The 17,617-nt window shown below is 38.4% G+C and overlaps 1 protein-coding gene across 2 annotated transcripts in view; it reads left to right on the forward strand.

Moving 5' to 3' along the window:
• The window catches only part of COMMD10 (COMM domain containing 10), a 208,528-nt gene extending 193,357 nt beyond the window's left edge, over positions 1-15,171 (forward strand). For both annotated transcript variants that reach the window (XM_045998844.1, XM_045998845.1), the window contains 2 exons: positions 14,065-14,124; positions 14,863-15,171. In XM_045998844.1, coding sequence (XP_045854800.1) covers positions 14,065-14,124; positions 14,863-14,901 — 99 coding nt within the window. In that variant the 3' untranslated portion in view covers positions 14,902-15,171. The remainder of the gene's footprint in view (positions 1-14,064; positions 14,125-14,862) is intronic.
• The last annotated feature ends 2,446 nt before the right edge of the window (positions 15,172-17,617 follow it).

Below are 17,617 nucleotides of genomic sequence, written 5' to 3' on the forward strand. Positions count from 1 at the left end.
GGAAGGAGCATGAGCAGGGGAAGGGGCAGAGGGAGAGAATCCTCAAGCCGACTCCCCACTGAGTGCGGAACCCAACGGGGCACTCGATCCCACAACCCTGAGGTCATGACCTGAGCTGAAATCAAGAGCCAGAAGCTTAACTGACTGAGTCACCCAGGCGCCCCACTCTTGCTGTTTTAAATATTAATATGTCATAACAAAATATCAAGTATGTTTCTCTTTTTTGGATTTTTAGATACTTATTTTCAGGGAAATCTCACATAATCGAGCTCCTTGTGTCTGAAACTGCCCCTTGGGTTTGCTTCTTTTTCAGATCTTCTCTAGCATTTCCTTACCTCTGCTTCCTCCATTCAGTTTCTTTTCCCATAGAGCTGAGAGTCATTCTGACTACTTCTTTTCCTGCATACACACCCTCACTCCAATCTGTCACCAAGTGCTATCTCTAACCACCTCTAAATCATATCTTAAATCTTTCTACTTTATCACTGTTGCCATCACATTAGGTCAAATCACCGTCTGGCCCCGACGAATGCATCCAGTTTGGCCAACTCGATTTACAAATAAAAGCCAAGGGCATTTGTTAATATGCAGATGTAATTATATCATTCTTACACTTAAAACTCTCCAATGGCTTTCCACAGATCTTAGAAAAAAGCTCTTCTCTTCTGTCCATCCCAAAAGATGGGGCCTATCGAGTTTTCTAGGGCTGCCCTAACAGAGCACATCAGACTGGGTCATTTGTAACAGAAAGTTACTTACTCATAGTCTGGAGGTTAGAAGTTTGAGATCAAGATGTCAACAGGATTGGTTTCTTCTAAGACCTCTTTCTTGGCTTATGGATGGCCATATTTTCCCAGTGTCCTCACATGGTCTTCATTCTGGGTGCTAATCTCTTTTTACAAGGAAACCTGTCATGTTGGACTTGGACACATCTCCATGACCTCTTTTACCTTAATTACCTCTTTAAGACCTTAATGCTGTATACAGTTACATTTTGACATACCAGGGGTTAGGATTTCAAAGTGAATTTTGGGGAGACACAACTCAGGGCCTAACTAATGGTTGAGGGAGGAGTAAACATGTATAAAATGCACTATTCTGAGTAACATTTCTATGTTCCTTATGGTTTTGCTTCAGCTATCATCTTTTCATCAAAATCTTAACTGCTATTAGGTCTACGTATTGCCTTACATAGCTGTTGAGAAGATACTAGAAACACTGGTTTACAGGTATCTACTTCAGTGGTGCCCGTCGTCATTTCTTTTGGGTATATATTCAGGAGTGGAATTGCTAGGTCATACAGTAATTCTTTGTTTAACTTTTTTAGGAATTTCATGCTGTTTTCCACAGCCACTGCACCATTTTACATTCCTGCTAGCAATGTATATGGATCCAGTTTCTTGATATCCTCACCAGCACTTGGGTTTTCTTGTCCTCACCCCCACAATTATATCCTTCTTACTAAGCATGAAGAGTTATCTCATTGCAGTTTTGATTTGCATTTCCCTAATGACTGATGTTGATTTTCTTTTCATGTGCTTACTTAACCATTTGTGTATCTTTTTTGTTCTGTTCCTTGTCTTTTTGTTGTTGAATTATAGGAGTTCTTTATATCTTCGGGTTTTATATGCTTATTAGATAATGATTTGCAAATATTTTCTTCTGTCCTATGGGTTGTCTTTTTCCTCTCTCACTTTTTTAAAATTTTAACTGAGATAGCACCATCTCGGTGAGATCTTTCCTGGCCACCTACCCCTGAATCTCCACTCACCCACTTCCAGACAGACATCCCCTTTCCCTGCTTTATTATTTCTTCCTAACACCAAACACCAACAGACATTTCCACCTGTATTATGTGTGTTATTACTATTGTTGGTGTTATTGTTACAAATCTTGTTTGTTGTCGCTTTTATTAACTAGAGAGAGGGACATTTTTGTCTCCATCTCTCCTTAGGTATATGTAGACTACTGTCTAGACCAAGCCTTGTAGGTATTTAATCTGTATGTATTGAATAAAAATGAATAAATGAATTTAACACCTAGCCGTGCCATCTTCTTTTTTTTTAAGATTTTATTTATTTATTTGACAGACAGAGATCACAAGTAGGCAGAGAGGCAGGCAGAGAGAGAGGGAAGAAGCAGGCTCCCTGCTGAGCAAAGAGCCCGATGCAGGATTTGATACCAGGACCCTGAGATCATGACCTGAGCTGAAGGCAGAGGCTTTAACCCACTGAGCCACCCACGCGCCCCACCTTTTTTTTTATTTAATTGGGAAAATATGACACACACACAGAAGGAGCACAGTGACTAACAAAAGAGCAACTTTTGGGCACTTGGGTGGCTCAGTGAGTGAAGCCTCTGCCTTCGGCTTAGGTCATGATCTCGGGGTCCTGGGATCGAGTCCCGCATCAGGCTTTCTGCTAGGCGGGGAGCGTGCTTCCTCCTCTCTCTCTCTCTCTGCCTGCCTCTCTGCCTACTTGTGATCTCTCTCTATCAAATAAATAAAATCTTTAAAAAAAAAAAAAAAGAGCAACTTTGACCCCTCATGATCAAGATACATATATACTATTGTTATTATGTCAGAACCCTCCCTCATGTCTCCTCCCAATTACTTCCTCCTCTGTCCAGTCACCCAGAGGTGATCACTATTCTAATACTTCTGGTAATATCTTTGTTACTTTGTTACTTTATAGTTGTCCTACATAAGCATTTGTCTCTAAAACCTTTTTTACTGTTGTTTTTTAAATCCCGGTATAAATGAAACCAATCAATATGTGTCTTCTGTGCCTTTCTCTGACATTTAGAAATTTGGGAGTCATACATGACGTCGTATTTAGCTGTAGTTTATTTTCATGTCTGTATAACCATCCATTGTATGGTTACTTCCATTTTTTGGTTTTTTTGAATATTGATGTTCTCAATATTCTTGTATCCTGGTATCCAAATGTGTGTATTTCAATTGAACATGATACTGTTACTTAGGAGTGAATTTTGGGTCAAAGGGTATTCATGTATTCAGCTTTAGTAAATAATACCAGACAAGTTTTCAGAGTAGTTACACAGGTTTTCATGCCTTCTAGCAATATGGTTGCTAATATATTTTCAATTCATTTTGGCTGTTTGGACATCTTTTGTGAAATGACTGTTCAAGTCTCTTGTCTTATTTTTTGTTTTCCTTTTCCTTTTTCTAAATCAGAGCAAGGCTGTCATGCCAGAGTGCTCCTGAGCAACCTGGAGTACCCCCTCTCTCCTGGGGAACCTGCCAGGAAATCCACCAAGAGGAGGGCTGTCCATAATTTTTAGGTTCTTTCCCACTTGTATTCCACCAGAGGCAGGCTTGGAGATCAGCACATTAGCTGGATCCCCTCTTCACAATCTCATCTAACATCGTGTGAGTCTCCTGACAGTTTGCTCCTTCCACCAGCCAAACACCACCACTCATGTGGCTTTCTTTTTGTCTTTTCATGAAGTGTAATTGATACAACATGGTATTAGTTTTAGGTGTACAATGCAATGACTGTGTATATGTTCTTATCCTTTTATTCATCTCAGTTTTGCTCTTTTTATTGATTTGTGGGCGTTTTTGTGTATTCTGGCTATGAGTCTCTAGCTTTTAGTCTTTTGATCATGTGACTTGATGAGAGGAAGTTCTAGATTTTAATATATTCTCACTTATCAGTCATTTTCTTTATAGTTAATTTACTAGCAGCTTCTTTGCCAACTAAAGATTATATGGTTAGCATATTTTCTTGTCATTTTAAGGGAGTCTTTATATACTCCAGGGTTATGGAGAAATTCATGTATATTTTCTTTCAGCTTTTTCATTTTATCTTATCCACTTAGAATTACACTCCATCTGGAAGAAGATGAATAAAAACTGGCAGGAAAGTGTGGGATATTTGGGAGATAGTGAGTACAACAGTTTGGTTGGAGTACAGAGAGGTTTTTTTTTTTTTGGTTGTTTTTTTTTTTTGGCGGGAAGAGTCTTGTGGGAAATAAAACTTTTTAAGTTAGATTAGGGAAGATTGTGTCAACTAAGAAAAATATTCTGGTCTGTTCTCACATGAGCAGGTGTCACTTACAGTAGCGTCCAAAGCACGTTGGGGTACGAGCACTTTTGTCTCCAAAAAGGGGGCATGTAGTAGTGTGGGTGACTCAGGACACATGCCTCACACTCCTCACCCCCAGCCACACAATAACAACAAAGCAAAATAACACCAAAAAACTATTTTTCTTACTGACTTCCCTTTTAATGTTTAAAAAAGTCTTCATTTACTTGGAAGAGGGTGTATAATAGTATCTTGACCTGGTTGGGTGTCATTAAATTACTTCCTTTTTTTCTAGTAACATTTACCTATTGATAGTTATCCGTACTTTATCTCACATACAGTTCTGGATAGCCCTTCATTTCCTGCTCTGACCCTTCGAGTTCATTGTCCATTGTTACATGGTTGTTTTCCTTAGGTGGTTCTCTTACCACAGTGTGCCTCCATGTTCTCATCTGTTAAAGACAAATATTTTATGGCATGCCTACCTCCTTGAACTGTTTTAAAATTAATACGAGGTATTGTAGGTGATACCCGTGTCAGGTAATGTAGGTGATTACCAGTGGTAGGACTTCCAGAATACATATAATCATATAAGCCTATTCTTTATTTTTTACTTTTCTAATTGAGTAATTCTTTCTTTTTTTTTTAATTGAAATTTTAGTTAACATACAGTACAATATTGGTTTCTGGAATAGAATTCAGTGACTCATCACTTACATATAACATCCAGGGATCATCACAACAAGTACCCTCCTTACTGTCCATCTGCTGTCTAGCCCATCCCCCACTCCACTCCCTCCATCTCCCCTTAGTTTGTTCTCTATCGTCATGAGTCTCTTACGGCTTGCTGCTCTCTCTCCTTTTCTTTTCCCCTTCACATATAGTTCATCTGTCTTCTTTCTTCAGTTTTGCATATGAGTGAAATCATGCGGTATTTGTCTTTCTCTGACTGATGTATTTTGCTTAGGATAATACCCTCTAGCTCCATCCATGTCCTTGCAAATGTCAAGATTTCATTCTTTCTGATGGCTGAGTAAGATTCCATCATATATATACATATAGCAACTTCTTTACCCATTCATCAGTCTATGGACATTTGGGCTCTTTCCCTAGTTTGTGACCCTGCTGTGTGTGTGTGTGTGTGTGTGTGTGTGTGAAAAACAACTGTAATGCTTTTATTTAAAGCATACTTATGGGGGCGCCTGGGTGGCTCAGTTGGTTGAACCACTACTTTCGGCTCAGGTCAAAATCCTGGAATTCCAGGATCAGATTCCCTGTTGGGCTCCCTGCTTGGCAGGGAATCTGCTTCTCCCACTGACCTCTCTCCTCTCCTGCTCTCTCTCTCTCTCTCTCAAATAAATAAATAAAATCTTTTGAAAAAATAAAATAAAAGCACACTTACGGAATTTCATGTTGTCTTCATTTACAGGAAGAAGGAATGATATAAACACATATAACCTGACAATTTTTGTGAGACCTGTGTGGTCCATATCTAAAAGAGTTTTCCTAGGAGTTACCCATTACAGCTAAAGCCCTAGGGTGAATTTTCTTTTTCTTTCCTTTTTCTTAAACTATATGTGGTGTGCAATATTATATTACGGGTAACCCTTGGACAGTCTGGGTTTGAACCAGGCAGGTCCACTTATACATGGATTTTTTTTTCCATTAATACAGTAAAGCACTGTAAATGCATTTTCTCTTCCTTATGATTTTCTTAATGACATTTTCTTTTTTGTAGCTTACTTTATGATAAGTATAAATAGTATATAAAATTAAAACAGGATCTAATTCATGTAACTTACAGAATATGTATTAATCGACTGGTTATGTTATTTGTTAGGCTTCTGGTCAACAGTGGACTATTAGTAGTTAAGTTTGGTCAGAGTTAAATGTTACATGTGGATTTTCAATTATATGGGGGGCCAGCTCCCCTAAGTCCCATGTTGTTCAAGAGTCAACTTTAGCTTCAGATGTACAAGTGATTCAACATTTATGTGCATTACAAGGTAATCACCATGATAAACTAGCTACCAACTGTGACCATATATAATTGTTACATATTATTAACTATATTCCCTGTGCTGTACGTAGTATTCCTATTTCTTACTTATTTTATAAATGGAAGTTTATATCTTTTAATCCTTTTTCCCTGTTTCACTTATCCCCTCACCCCTCTCCCCTCTGGCGGTCACCAGATTGTTCCCTGTTATCTATGAGTCTGTTTCTGCTTTGTTTTGTTGGTTCATTTGTTTTCTGTATTCCCCTTGTAAGTGAAAATAATACAGTACTTGTCTTTCTCTGTTTGACTTACTTGACTTAGCATAATACCCTCTACATACATCCATGTTGTCACGAATAGCAAGGTTTCATTCTCTTTTATGATGAATATTCCATTATATTTATATATACCATATCTTCTCTATCCATTCATCCATTGATGGCCATTTAGGTTGCTTCCATATCTTGGAATGTATTACAGATAATGCTGCAATGAACATCGGTGCGCCTGTATCTCTTCAGATTGGTGATTTGTTGGTTGTTTTTTATTTTTGTTTTTGTTTTCATAAACACCCAGAGATCGAATTGCTGAACCATATGGTAGTCCTATTTTAATTTTTTGAAGAACCTTCCTACTGTTTTCCATAGTGGCTGCACCAATTTACATTTCCACCAACAGCGCAGAGGAGTTCCCTTTTCTCCCCACTCTTACCAACACTTGTTATTTCTTGTCCTTTTGTTAACAGCCATTCTGACAAGTCGTGAGATGATACCTCACTGTGGTTTAGTTTTGCATTTTCCTGATGATGAGTGATGTTGGGCACCTTTTCATATGTCTGTCTGTTGGCCATCTGTAAGTCTCTGGAGAAGTGTCTGTTCCATTCCTCTGCTTGTTTCCTATGCATGTTGTTTGGGGTTTTTTCCTATTGAGTTTTGTGAAATTTTTTATTTATTTTGGTAATTAACCCACTATCAGTTATATCATTTACAAATATCTTCTTTCATTCAGTAGTTTGCTTTTTTGTTTTGTTGATGGTTTCCTTTACCATACAAAAGCTTTTTTTTTATAATTTTTTTTTAATTTTTATTTTATTTATTTGACAGAGAGAAATCACAACTAGGCAGAGAGGCAGGCAGAGAGAGAGGAGGAAGCAGGCTCCCTGCTGAGCAGAGAGCCCGATGCGGGGCTCGATCCCAGGACCCTGGGATCATGACCTGAGCCGGAGGCAGAGGCTTTAACCCACTGAGCCACCCAGGCACCCCCATACAAAACCTTTTTAATTCAATGTAGTCTCGTTTGTTTACTTTTGCTTTTATTGCCCTTTCCTGGGGAGACAGATCCAAAACAGTCTTGTTCAGACTGACATCAAAGAGCTTATTACCTGTGTTTTCTTCCAGTAGTTTTAGGGTTTCTGGTCTTAAACTTAAGTCTTCAGTTGGTTTTGAGTGTATGTTTGTATACGGTGAAAGACAGTGGTCCAGTTTTATTCTTTCACATGTAGCTGTCCAGCTACATTTATTGAAGAAACTTTTTCCCATGGTGTGTGTAAGGGCCTATTTAGCCAGAGCAGCTCCATCCTGACCCTGACCCCACCCCCTCCGGGAGCTTACTTAAAAACAAGTCCTGGAAACCAGTCCCAGGTAACAAAGCCCAAATACAAGGGTGGGTCAGGCCAGGTGGAGACATCCGATCAGTGGGGGGAATGCATACTGTCTCCCTAGCTACCAAGGAGTATGGGCGCCACCCTTTGGGTGCCCTTTGGGCGCCAATTCTGACCAAGGTGATAGGCTAGGGTAAATTGTAATTCAATTGGTCACGTATGTGTGACCTAGCAGGACTGTGCAGCTTTCTCTGTGTTACAATCTCATTGGCCACCTGTGCATGGCCAGGCCGAACCACATGGCCTTTGCCCTTAAAAGCTAGTCTGTAAGGCAGAGAGAGGTCACCTCTTTGCAAGAGACAGCCCTGGCCCGTCAGTTTGATTCTCGATGCTTGGCGTGAAATAAAGCTTTGCTTGACCTTCGCTTTGTATCAGTCTCGCTCCTTTGACCATGGACCCAACAGTATGTTCTTACCTCCTTTTTTTTGAAGATGAATTGACTATATAAGCATAGGTTTATTTCTGGCCTCTCTGTTCTAGTCTGTTGATCTCTGTAGTGTGCGTGCGTGTGTGTGTGTGTGTTTGTATGCACCAGTACTATACTGTTTTGATGATAACAGCTTTGTATTACATCTTGATATCTGGGATTGTCATACCTCCAGTTTTGTTCTTCTTTTTCAAGATTCCTTTAAATTATTTTGATTGTATACAAACTTTAAGATTGTTCTATTTCTGTGAAAGATGCTATTGGTTTTCAATGGGGATTGCAATGAATCTGTAGACTGTTTTGGGTGATACTAACATTTTAACAATATTAGTTCTAATCCTTGAGCACAGAATATCTTTCATTTGTTTGTGTCATCTCAATTTCTTTCATCAATGTCTTGTAGTTTTTTGAGTAGAGGTCTTTTACCGCCTTAGTTAAATTTATTCCTAGGTATTTTATTCTTTTTGATGCAACTGTGAAGTAATATTGTTTTTTAAATTTCTCTTTCTGATAATTTGTTGTAATTGTATAGAAATGTCACAGATTTGTGTATTTTAATTTTATATCCTTCAACTTTACTGAATTTTTTAGTTCTAATAGTTTTTTGACAGAGTCTTTGAGGTTCACTGTATCTAGTATCATGTCATCTGCACACTTTTACATCTTCCTTTCCAATTTGAGTGCCTTTTGTTTCTTTTTCTTGTGCAGATACTATGGCTAAGACTTCCAGAACTATGTTGAATAGAAAGTGGCGAGAGTGACATCTTTGTCTTCGTACTGACCTTAGAGGAAAAGCTGTCAGCCTTCCACCACTGAGTATGATGTTAGCTGTGGGTCTGTCTTAGGTACATTCCTTCTATATCCACGCTGTCAAGAGTTTTTGTCATAACTGTATATCGCATTTGATAAAATTCTGCATCTGTTGAGATGATCATATCATTTTTATCTTTTCTGTTAGTTTGATGTATCGCATTGATGAAATTGTTGGTGTTGAACTGTCTTTGCATTCTTGGAATATGTTCTACGTTGATTGTAGTGTATGATTGATCCTTTTAATGTGTGGTTGAGTTCAGTTTGCTCATATTTTGTTGAGGATTTTTGCATCAATCTTCCTTGAGGATATTGGCCTGCAGTTTTCTTTTTTTATGGTCGCTTTGTCTGCTTTTGGTATCTGGCTAATTCTGGCCTCATAGGAAGCATTCCTTCTTCAGTCTTTTGGGATAGTTTGAGAAGGATAGGTATTAACTCTAGTTGAAATCTTTTATGAATACACCTGTGAGGCTGGTCTAGGATTTCTGTTTGTTGGGATGGTTTTTTAAATTACTGATTGGGGACACCTGGGTGGCTCAGTGGGTTAAGCCTCTGCCTTCAGCTCAGGTCATGATCCCAGGGTCCTGGGATCAAGCCCCGCATCGGGCTCTCTGCTTGGCAGGGAGCCTGCTTCCTCCTCTCTCTCTCTCTGCCTGCCTCTCTGCCTACTTGTGATTTCTCTCTGTCAAATAAATAAAATATTAAAAAATAATAATAATAAATAAATAAATTACTGATTGAACTTCATTACTAGTCATCAGTCATTCATTACTAGTGTTCACATTTTCTGTATCTTCTGGACTCAGTCTTGAAAGATTGTGTATTTATAGGAATTTATTCATTTCTTCTAGGTTATACCATTTGTTGGCATGTAATTTTTTTTTTGTAGTACTGCCTTATGATTCTTTGTATTTCTGTGGTATTGGTTATAATTTCTCTTCTCCCATTTCTGATTTTATTTGGGCCCTCTCTTTTTTTTTTAATTTTTTCTTGATAGGTCTGGCTAAAGGTTTAGCACTTTTGTTTATCTTTTCAGAGAACTAGCGCTTAGTTTCATCGATTTTTTTTTTGTCTCTGTTTCACTTATATCCACTCTTATCTTTATTATTTCCTTTCTTCTACTAACTTTGATTTTACTTATTCTCTTTCTCATTCCTTTAGGTGTAAAGTTAGGTTGTCGGAGATTTTTTTTTTTTTTATTTCTTAAGATGGCTCTGTATTGCCATAAACTTCCCTCTCAGGTGTATTTTTGCTATATCCCATAGATTTTGAACTGTTGTGTTCCCATTTTTATTTGTCTCAAGGTATTTTTTTATTTATTCTTTTTCTGTTGACCCATTGTTTGTTTATTAGCATATTGTTTAGCCTCCACATGTTTTCAGTTTTTCCAGCTTCCTTCTTGTGATTGATTTTATTTTCATACTCTAGGGTAGCAAACAATGCTTGATATGATTTCCATCTTCTTAAATTTATTAAGACTTGTTTTGCGACCTAACATGTAACCTTTCCTGCAGCATGTTCCATGTGCACTTGAGAAGAATATGTATTCTGCTCTTGGATGGAATGTTCTGTATATGTCTGTGAAGTCCATGTGGTCTAATGTGTCCGCTAAGACCACTGTTTCCTCATTGATTTTCTGTCTGAATGATCTATCCATTGAAGTCAGTGGGGTGCTGAAGCCCCTACTATTATTATATTACTCTCATTTTCTTCCTTTATGTCTGAATTTACTTTTTCTTCCTTCTTTATCAGATCTACAAAGTATTATCCATGAGTTTTGGATAATAGCCAGTAGTATCCATTGATATTCCTTTTAACACACAAGCAGTGAAAAGCCCTCCCAGAAATAATTTTTAGTACTTACCTAGTCATTATATTCTTTTGGAAGACAGTATAAACTCCCTGTTAGAATAACCTTTAAAAAAAAAAAATTCTTTCAACTTAAAATGCAATTTGCCTTGTATAACAATATTGCTTGTATCTGATTCCTGGAAGAATGGGGATGTATTGTTCCCATAAACTTTTCCCCTAAACATTTGACTTTGTAAAAAGTGAAATACAGTACTACCTAAGATATATCTATATATACCTGTACATAAAAAAATACATACATGTATTACTTTCTTTCACCAAGTGATTAGAGGTGTGTAGTCCAAGTTGAAAATACTTTTGACATATGATTGACAAAATGACAGTGCATTTTGATTACTTGCAACTATCATTTTATGTCACTAAGATATTTCTCTTCTTATTTAGTATGACATAGTAGGCTACAGTTTATTGTCCAGACTATCTTTTTGACTCTTTGGGAGGAAAAAAAAACCAGGACCAAATAGTCAAGCCTCATCATCTATTGACAGTGATAGACAGCACATGGATAATTAAGCCCATTGTCAAATATAGCCTATAAAACTGTGGCCAGGATTTTCTGCATCTTCCTCCTGAAAGCTTGTTGTTAGAGTTGGGACTGATAGCTGAGATGGCGCTGGTTTGAATATCAGTTTTATTTTCTCTTCTTCCCTTAACAAAGATACTAATGAACCATGAGTTGAGTCAGAGGCCCAGAGTGTTAGAGCTAGACAATCCAAGGCCAGGCACCCCTGAAATACTAATAATTGGACTCTCATTAAACTTAATGCACTTACATCCTTGTTGGGCCTAGACGGCCACTGATTTGTGTCCAGACATAGAACTGAAGAGAAGTTTTTTGAAAACATGCCTCCTTAGTGAACTGAACCTTCCATACATTTTCTGAAGAGAAATGAAGCTAGAGAGTTGACTGTAGTTTGATAAAGCAGATTTGTGACTTTCTAGTTAAATTCTTAAAGAAGACTCAGAGTGTGTTTTCCTCTTAAAAATGTCATGGTCCAAGGAATGATTTTGATCACACCCATTCCTAATATTTGTGGGACCTAAAGCAGGAGTAAAAATGGAGGCCTTGGGCCATATATCTAAATGTAAAGTCATAAATAAAGTTACCAAACTACTGAGTAAATGCAACCTATACTGCTTTCTTGATAATATACCTTAAGTAATGTCCTGGCAGGCGAGATTTGGATTTAGAATTCTTGGGCTCATGTCAGAGCGTGACAATGTGAGGACTTGGCTCTTAGCCAGTCCCCTTTTCCTTTTTGTCCTACATATCTGTCTAAGTTACATCGTTACCCTCCTTAAACAACTGCCCTTAGCCACCCCTTGGGTAAACAGAGATTCTCAAATTCTAAGAACAACCTCTGTACACATGGCATGGAACACTTAAAGCCACTCCTGTATTCTCCCGTATTTTCATGGTCTTCCCTAAGTCACTGCAGGTTGAATGGGAAAAGATAATGATAATAGCTATCAGTGATTATACCTGCCAGACACTGGCACCAGTTCTTTGCATATTTTATCTTGGGTATCAGCATTTTCCCTTCTTGGGGCTAAGTATTTCAGTAAAGCAAGACACTAAATTTATATACAAAGCTCTGCCATATAAACACACACACATACACGCACGCAGGTGCACATGGGCACACACATTATTTCAGCTGTTGTTATTTTAGGAAGTATGTTTTCAAAGTCACCTTCCTTCCCTTTCCTCAGTGCAGCCTTTTAGAAAATACTAACTTGAAACAAAGCAAAATCCAAGATCCAAGAAAACAGCTTGGCTACGACCCCCGGGTGTATGTACAGCAAATCAAGTTGTTCACAAACTGATTCAGTTCTCTGTTCTCTCCCCCCCCCCACCCCACCATTTAGATTGGTGAGAGAGTAATGAACTTGCCTTGCTTTTCCACAGGGTAAACTGAGGCCTCTCTTTTCCCTTTAACTGCTGGGAGGAAATATAGCACTGCTAGATAATGCTGATTTCAACCTTTGAAGGTTCAACGATGTGTGTCAGTTAGCCTGCTACTTTTTAGGAACAGGCTTTAAGGCAGATCTGCTTCTTGATTCATTTTAAAGCTTAACTATTTAGGTAGGTGTTACAAGAGCAAAGAAAAAGTATGGAATTTAATCCTCTGTGCCTTGGCTTCTTGAGAAGGGAGGTGCCACATCTAAACACAGCCCCATTGACTCTCCTCAGTTAGCTGGAGATACTTTGTTTTGGAAATGTTGGCTTTGTAAGTAGAAATGGAAACCATTAAAACAGATAAAACAAAGAAAAAAGTAGCCATAGAAACAGAAGTAGAATTAAGAGAATGTTGGAAATGACCACAAGCAATGAAGTACATGAATTCATGTCTGTTTTCAACTTTTGTCCGCTCCTTCATTTCATGGTGCCCGTTTGATGTCCTGTGAGCACAACAGTGTGGTCAGAGCAGGAAGCCCATTCTTGGCATTCTCTCTCCTCATTAACTTGCACTTGCCAGAAGTACCTTGAATAAAACAGACACGTTTGACCAATCTTCAGGAGCTCCTTCGAGTGTTCCCTCAGTTTACAAGGTCATCCCAAAGCAGGTTGCAGGGGGCCAGATCCCCGTTGCACTCTGCTGCGCCATCATGCAGACGTGCCCTGTGTCCCTCAGCACCCACAGCTCCCACGAAGGTTCCCCTGTCACATCTGAGGGAAAGAAGGAGCTTGGTTAAAGTCTTCGCTTTGAAGCTGTCATGTTAATTGTGAGCTTTTGCTGAGTCTCTACCTTGAAAAAGGTAACCATCTCAGCATGTTAAGATCATAACTGCTAGATTAATGCTTGGAGGCAGCAGCTGTGCTGACGGGAGGCATTAATGGCTGGATGAGTTCAATCAGATAGGCTGCCTCCAGTGTCTTTGCGTAATGGTATTTGCTAGATTCCAAATGGACTGCTGAGAAAGATGAAATACAATCTCATATATTATCTCTATCTTGAAAAAAAAATAGAGAATGAAATTGTTCTCTTACTGGCTTCTATTTTATTAACCTTTGTGGAGGCAACTTAAAGAACAAATGTCCCTGTAGAGTTGAAACCTTTTGCTAAAGTGGAGTGTCATTAAGCGCATCTATGAGTTCTAGAACAGTGGGGTTGAGTGAAGCAGGTAAGTATTTTTTTTTTTAAACCACTCAGAAAATAATAGGGCATACTCTGGGGCTATCCAGAGAGAAAAAACTGGAGTGAACATTGGATACAACTAAATTCGTTCTTCTTCTTCCGTACAGAGCGTGGAGAAAGTTCTTGTGGAATTCAGTCACAAGGAGTTGTTTGATTTCTATAACAAGGTCTGTATTTTTAAAATAATTTCTGCTATGTGGGGTTTTACATAATGTTGCCTTCTTTTTATGAATTCTTATTTTTAAATGACCTATTACGGAGCGAAGTTCTTTAAACATCCCTTGTAAACACCGTATGTTTCACGGCAGGAAGCATTGCCGAGACGAAGAGAATCTGACAAACTAAATCAGGAAGAAAGTGGAAATGGTTTTAATTAAAGCAATAGGATTGTTACTTTAAAGCAAAGCATTCAGTAATGAACTATGTGATACCTAGCCACACTGGCACTTTACGTATATTTAACATTAAATATTTTAATTTCCGGGCCCAAGAGGAAAGGGAGATGCCAGGCCTGTGAAGTTTTATCTTTGAATGAATGTCATTGTTTCTTTCCAAATCCTGACTTTGTGAGCCAGGAAGATGCACACGCCCCCCCCCCCCCCAACCCCCCTTCAAGAGTCTTATGTAGTGATCATTTAAATTAAAGCAGCCGGGGGTATTTCAAAGAGTCAAATTTAGAAATCTTCCTTGACGCATTGGAAAACGTAGATCGCAGCCATGAATTCTAATATCTTCTTATGAAAAGAAAACTTTCCTATGTGGTGAATCTGTTGCTGTGCGAATGGATGTTACATGCGTGGTTGCTGCTGCCGATCTGTCCCTCCCCTCGGCAAGTTTCTGAGCAGACCTTCGTAGGCATTTCTCGCCTTTCAGCAACTTTTCTCTCGTTTCCTCTGTCTAAATAGCTGGAGACCATACAAGCGCAGCTGGATTCCCTCACGTGATTGTTCCCGAAGACTGGCTTCTCCATCACACTCCTGCCACCTCATCATTCTGCCCCGAAGATGGGCTGCCAGGTTCTGTTTTCCGAAGGATTCGGTAGCTTTTCTCTTGTAAACAACAGGGCTTACCGCTTCTTACAGTAATAACAGTCAAGGGAGATCATTGTCTCGAGAGCTTCTAATACCCATTCTCTCCTCCTGTGAGCCAACGGCAAACAATTGTTAAGAATGCTTTCGCTTGGAAGGAAACAGTAAATACCATATTGTTATTACCGTCTTGTTTTTGCTTTATTGCCTGACCTGCTCATTTTTTACATGTTAGATGACACCTCTATGTATCAAGGACGGTCCACAGAGACAAGGGATACTGCGTACCTTAGAATACAAAACTCCAGTCATTACCTCATTAAAGCAAGAAAGCAAGCAAGTGCAATCAGATACTTTGTTTTTCCTTGAATATAATGATGTTTTGCTTGGGAAATAACATATGAACGAAATCTGAAATAGAGCTAGTGGTAGTGAATCAGTTAATTCCAGTGTGGGCTTCTATGTGCACTTTAATTTTTTTGGTCTGAGTGTAATGATCTAATAATAGTCCAGGTTTCTGTGTGCTTTTCTTTGTACTGCAAATTAATAATGATTCACTTCATAGTGAGGGAGAGATTCTGATCATAAATAAAAATAATTGTCATGAGTGCTAAATAGTTATCCTTAAAATTCCAAAAACAGATACCTTTTATATTTTCTTTCTATAAATATGTTAATTAATTTAAGTCAATAAAAATTTTATGTTTTAGAATTAGGTGAACTGAAGTACACAGTATTTTATACTGTGATTGTATATAAACGTGAGTATGGTTGCCTATAAAAATATTACCAGTTGAATTTTTTATGAATGAAATATTTTTTCTCTGTTGTTTCCACAGAGACAGAGCAGGTGGGAGTGAGGAGACGGGAGGGGAGAAATTGAGGGAGTTGTAGACATTGATTTGAGTCAAACGTGACTTCATATGAAGGTATTTGATCTCAGAAATGTCCTAAGGTGAACAGCCAGCCACTGAAATTAAATCACATTCCTTCTGTGAGGTATCTGCATTGATGGTCCCTCAAGTACATGTTCACTGTATGGAATTTGTGCCTTTCTTTGTATGTGCGCTTTATGTCGTTGATGAGAACAATTGGGAGTTCAGATGATTTCAGAAAGTAATATTACAGTTGCTGTCTGTAGTTGATTAATTTGAAAAGTTTTTTTAATGTCCATTGATACACTATCTGGAAGACTTGTTTATAATACAGCGGCATTTATTTCCATATGTAGCTTATGGGAGCTGTCTTATTTTGTTACACTCTGTTCTGCCAGTTCCAGAGGGAGCTACCTGACTACTTAAACATTTGGTAACTATTCCTTCAGACTTCTTATATACAAAAACACATACATCATCTCAAGTTGAATTTGTTAGACCCTCCTGACAGTGACCATATGGATAGGTAGAAGTTTTCATTGGTTTAATGGCCAATTTAACTCCCATGTAGGTATCTAAACTAAACGTGACAGTCCAAAATGAAATTCTCGATTAGTAGCTCATTTTATGCTCCCTAAAAGACCTGGTTTTATACTCTCTAGGAGTATTACCTAAAACTGTGCGAAAATGTAGTAAATAGTTTCCTCTCCATGAGTCTAGTTCAAGAAAGTCTGACCAAAGGCATTGAAGAAAGGCCTAATAGAAGGTCTAATTCCAACTAAGAACATAACTATTCTTGAAATATATTTAATTGCAGATCATTTCATTCCTTAAGGCACCACCATTGCTCTGATACACAGGTCAAAGAAAATATCATTCCCAAACAGTACCGAATACCTGTGATTTTTCATAGAAATAAGGGAGCTGGAGGGGCAAGTGCTGGAAGCTCCTCTCTCAGCTCTTACTTGAGTGCCTGACGTGAGGCCTGAACACAAATAGACTTACTTGCTAGAAAGGAACCATTGTACTATTTTACCCCTACTACAAGTAATACCTGCAATGCTCCAGTAGTAATTTGTGATTCTTTTTAATGAGGAAAACCCAAAAATCATAAAGAAGTAACCTTAAAGTAGACTCTTGTCATCCAAAACAGCCATTTAATGATTTTTTGGTAGATTTTACTGAAGTGGGTTTTCTTCCTACCCATATATCTTTCTCGTTCTTTTTTTTTTTCTTTTTTTAAGATTTTATTTATTTGAGAGAGAGAAAACACGCAAGAGAGCAGAGGGTGCAAGTAGGCAGAGTGGCAGACGGAGGGAGAGGGAGAAGCAGACCCTCCACCCAGCAGGAAGCCTGATGTGGGACTCGATCCCAGGACCCCAAGACCATGACCTGAGCCAAAGGCAGACGCCCAACCAACTGAGCCACCCAGGTGTCCCTCTCGTTCTTTTTTCTCTCTCTTTTTTTTTTCTTTTCCTAACACATTGGAATAATGCCATAAATACAGTTTCCTACTTTGCTTTGCTTGTGTAACATTATACATGAGCATTTTTCCTGTCCTTATTACCTAAAACATAATTTCAGTATATATTAAATCACCTACCATGTGCATGAGCTACGTTTTATGTAGTTATCCAGTCTGTTGTTGGATGTTTAGACTCTTTTCATTTTTTAACATACTACAGAACTCACTGGTGGCATATCATTATATCTATAAGCCCTGGACCACATCTGTCATTATTTTATTACTACAGATT

The sequence above is a fragment of the Meles meles genome, chromosome 3, assembly GCF_922984935.1.
Source record: "Meles meles chromosome 3, mMelMel3.1 paternal haplotype, whole genome shotgun sequence".
Taxonomy (NCBI): Eukaryota; Metazoa; Chordata; class Mammalia; order Carnivora; family Mustelidae; genus Meles; species Meles meles.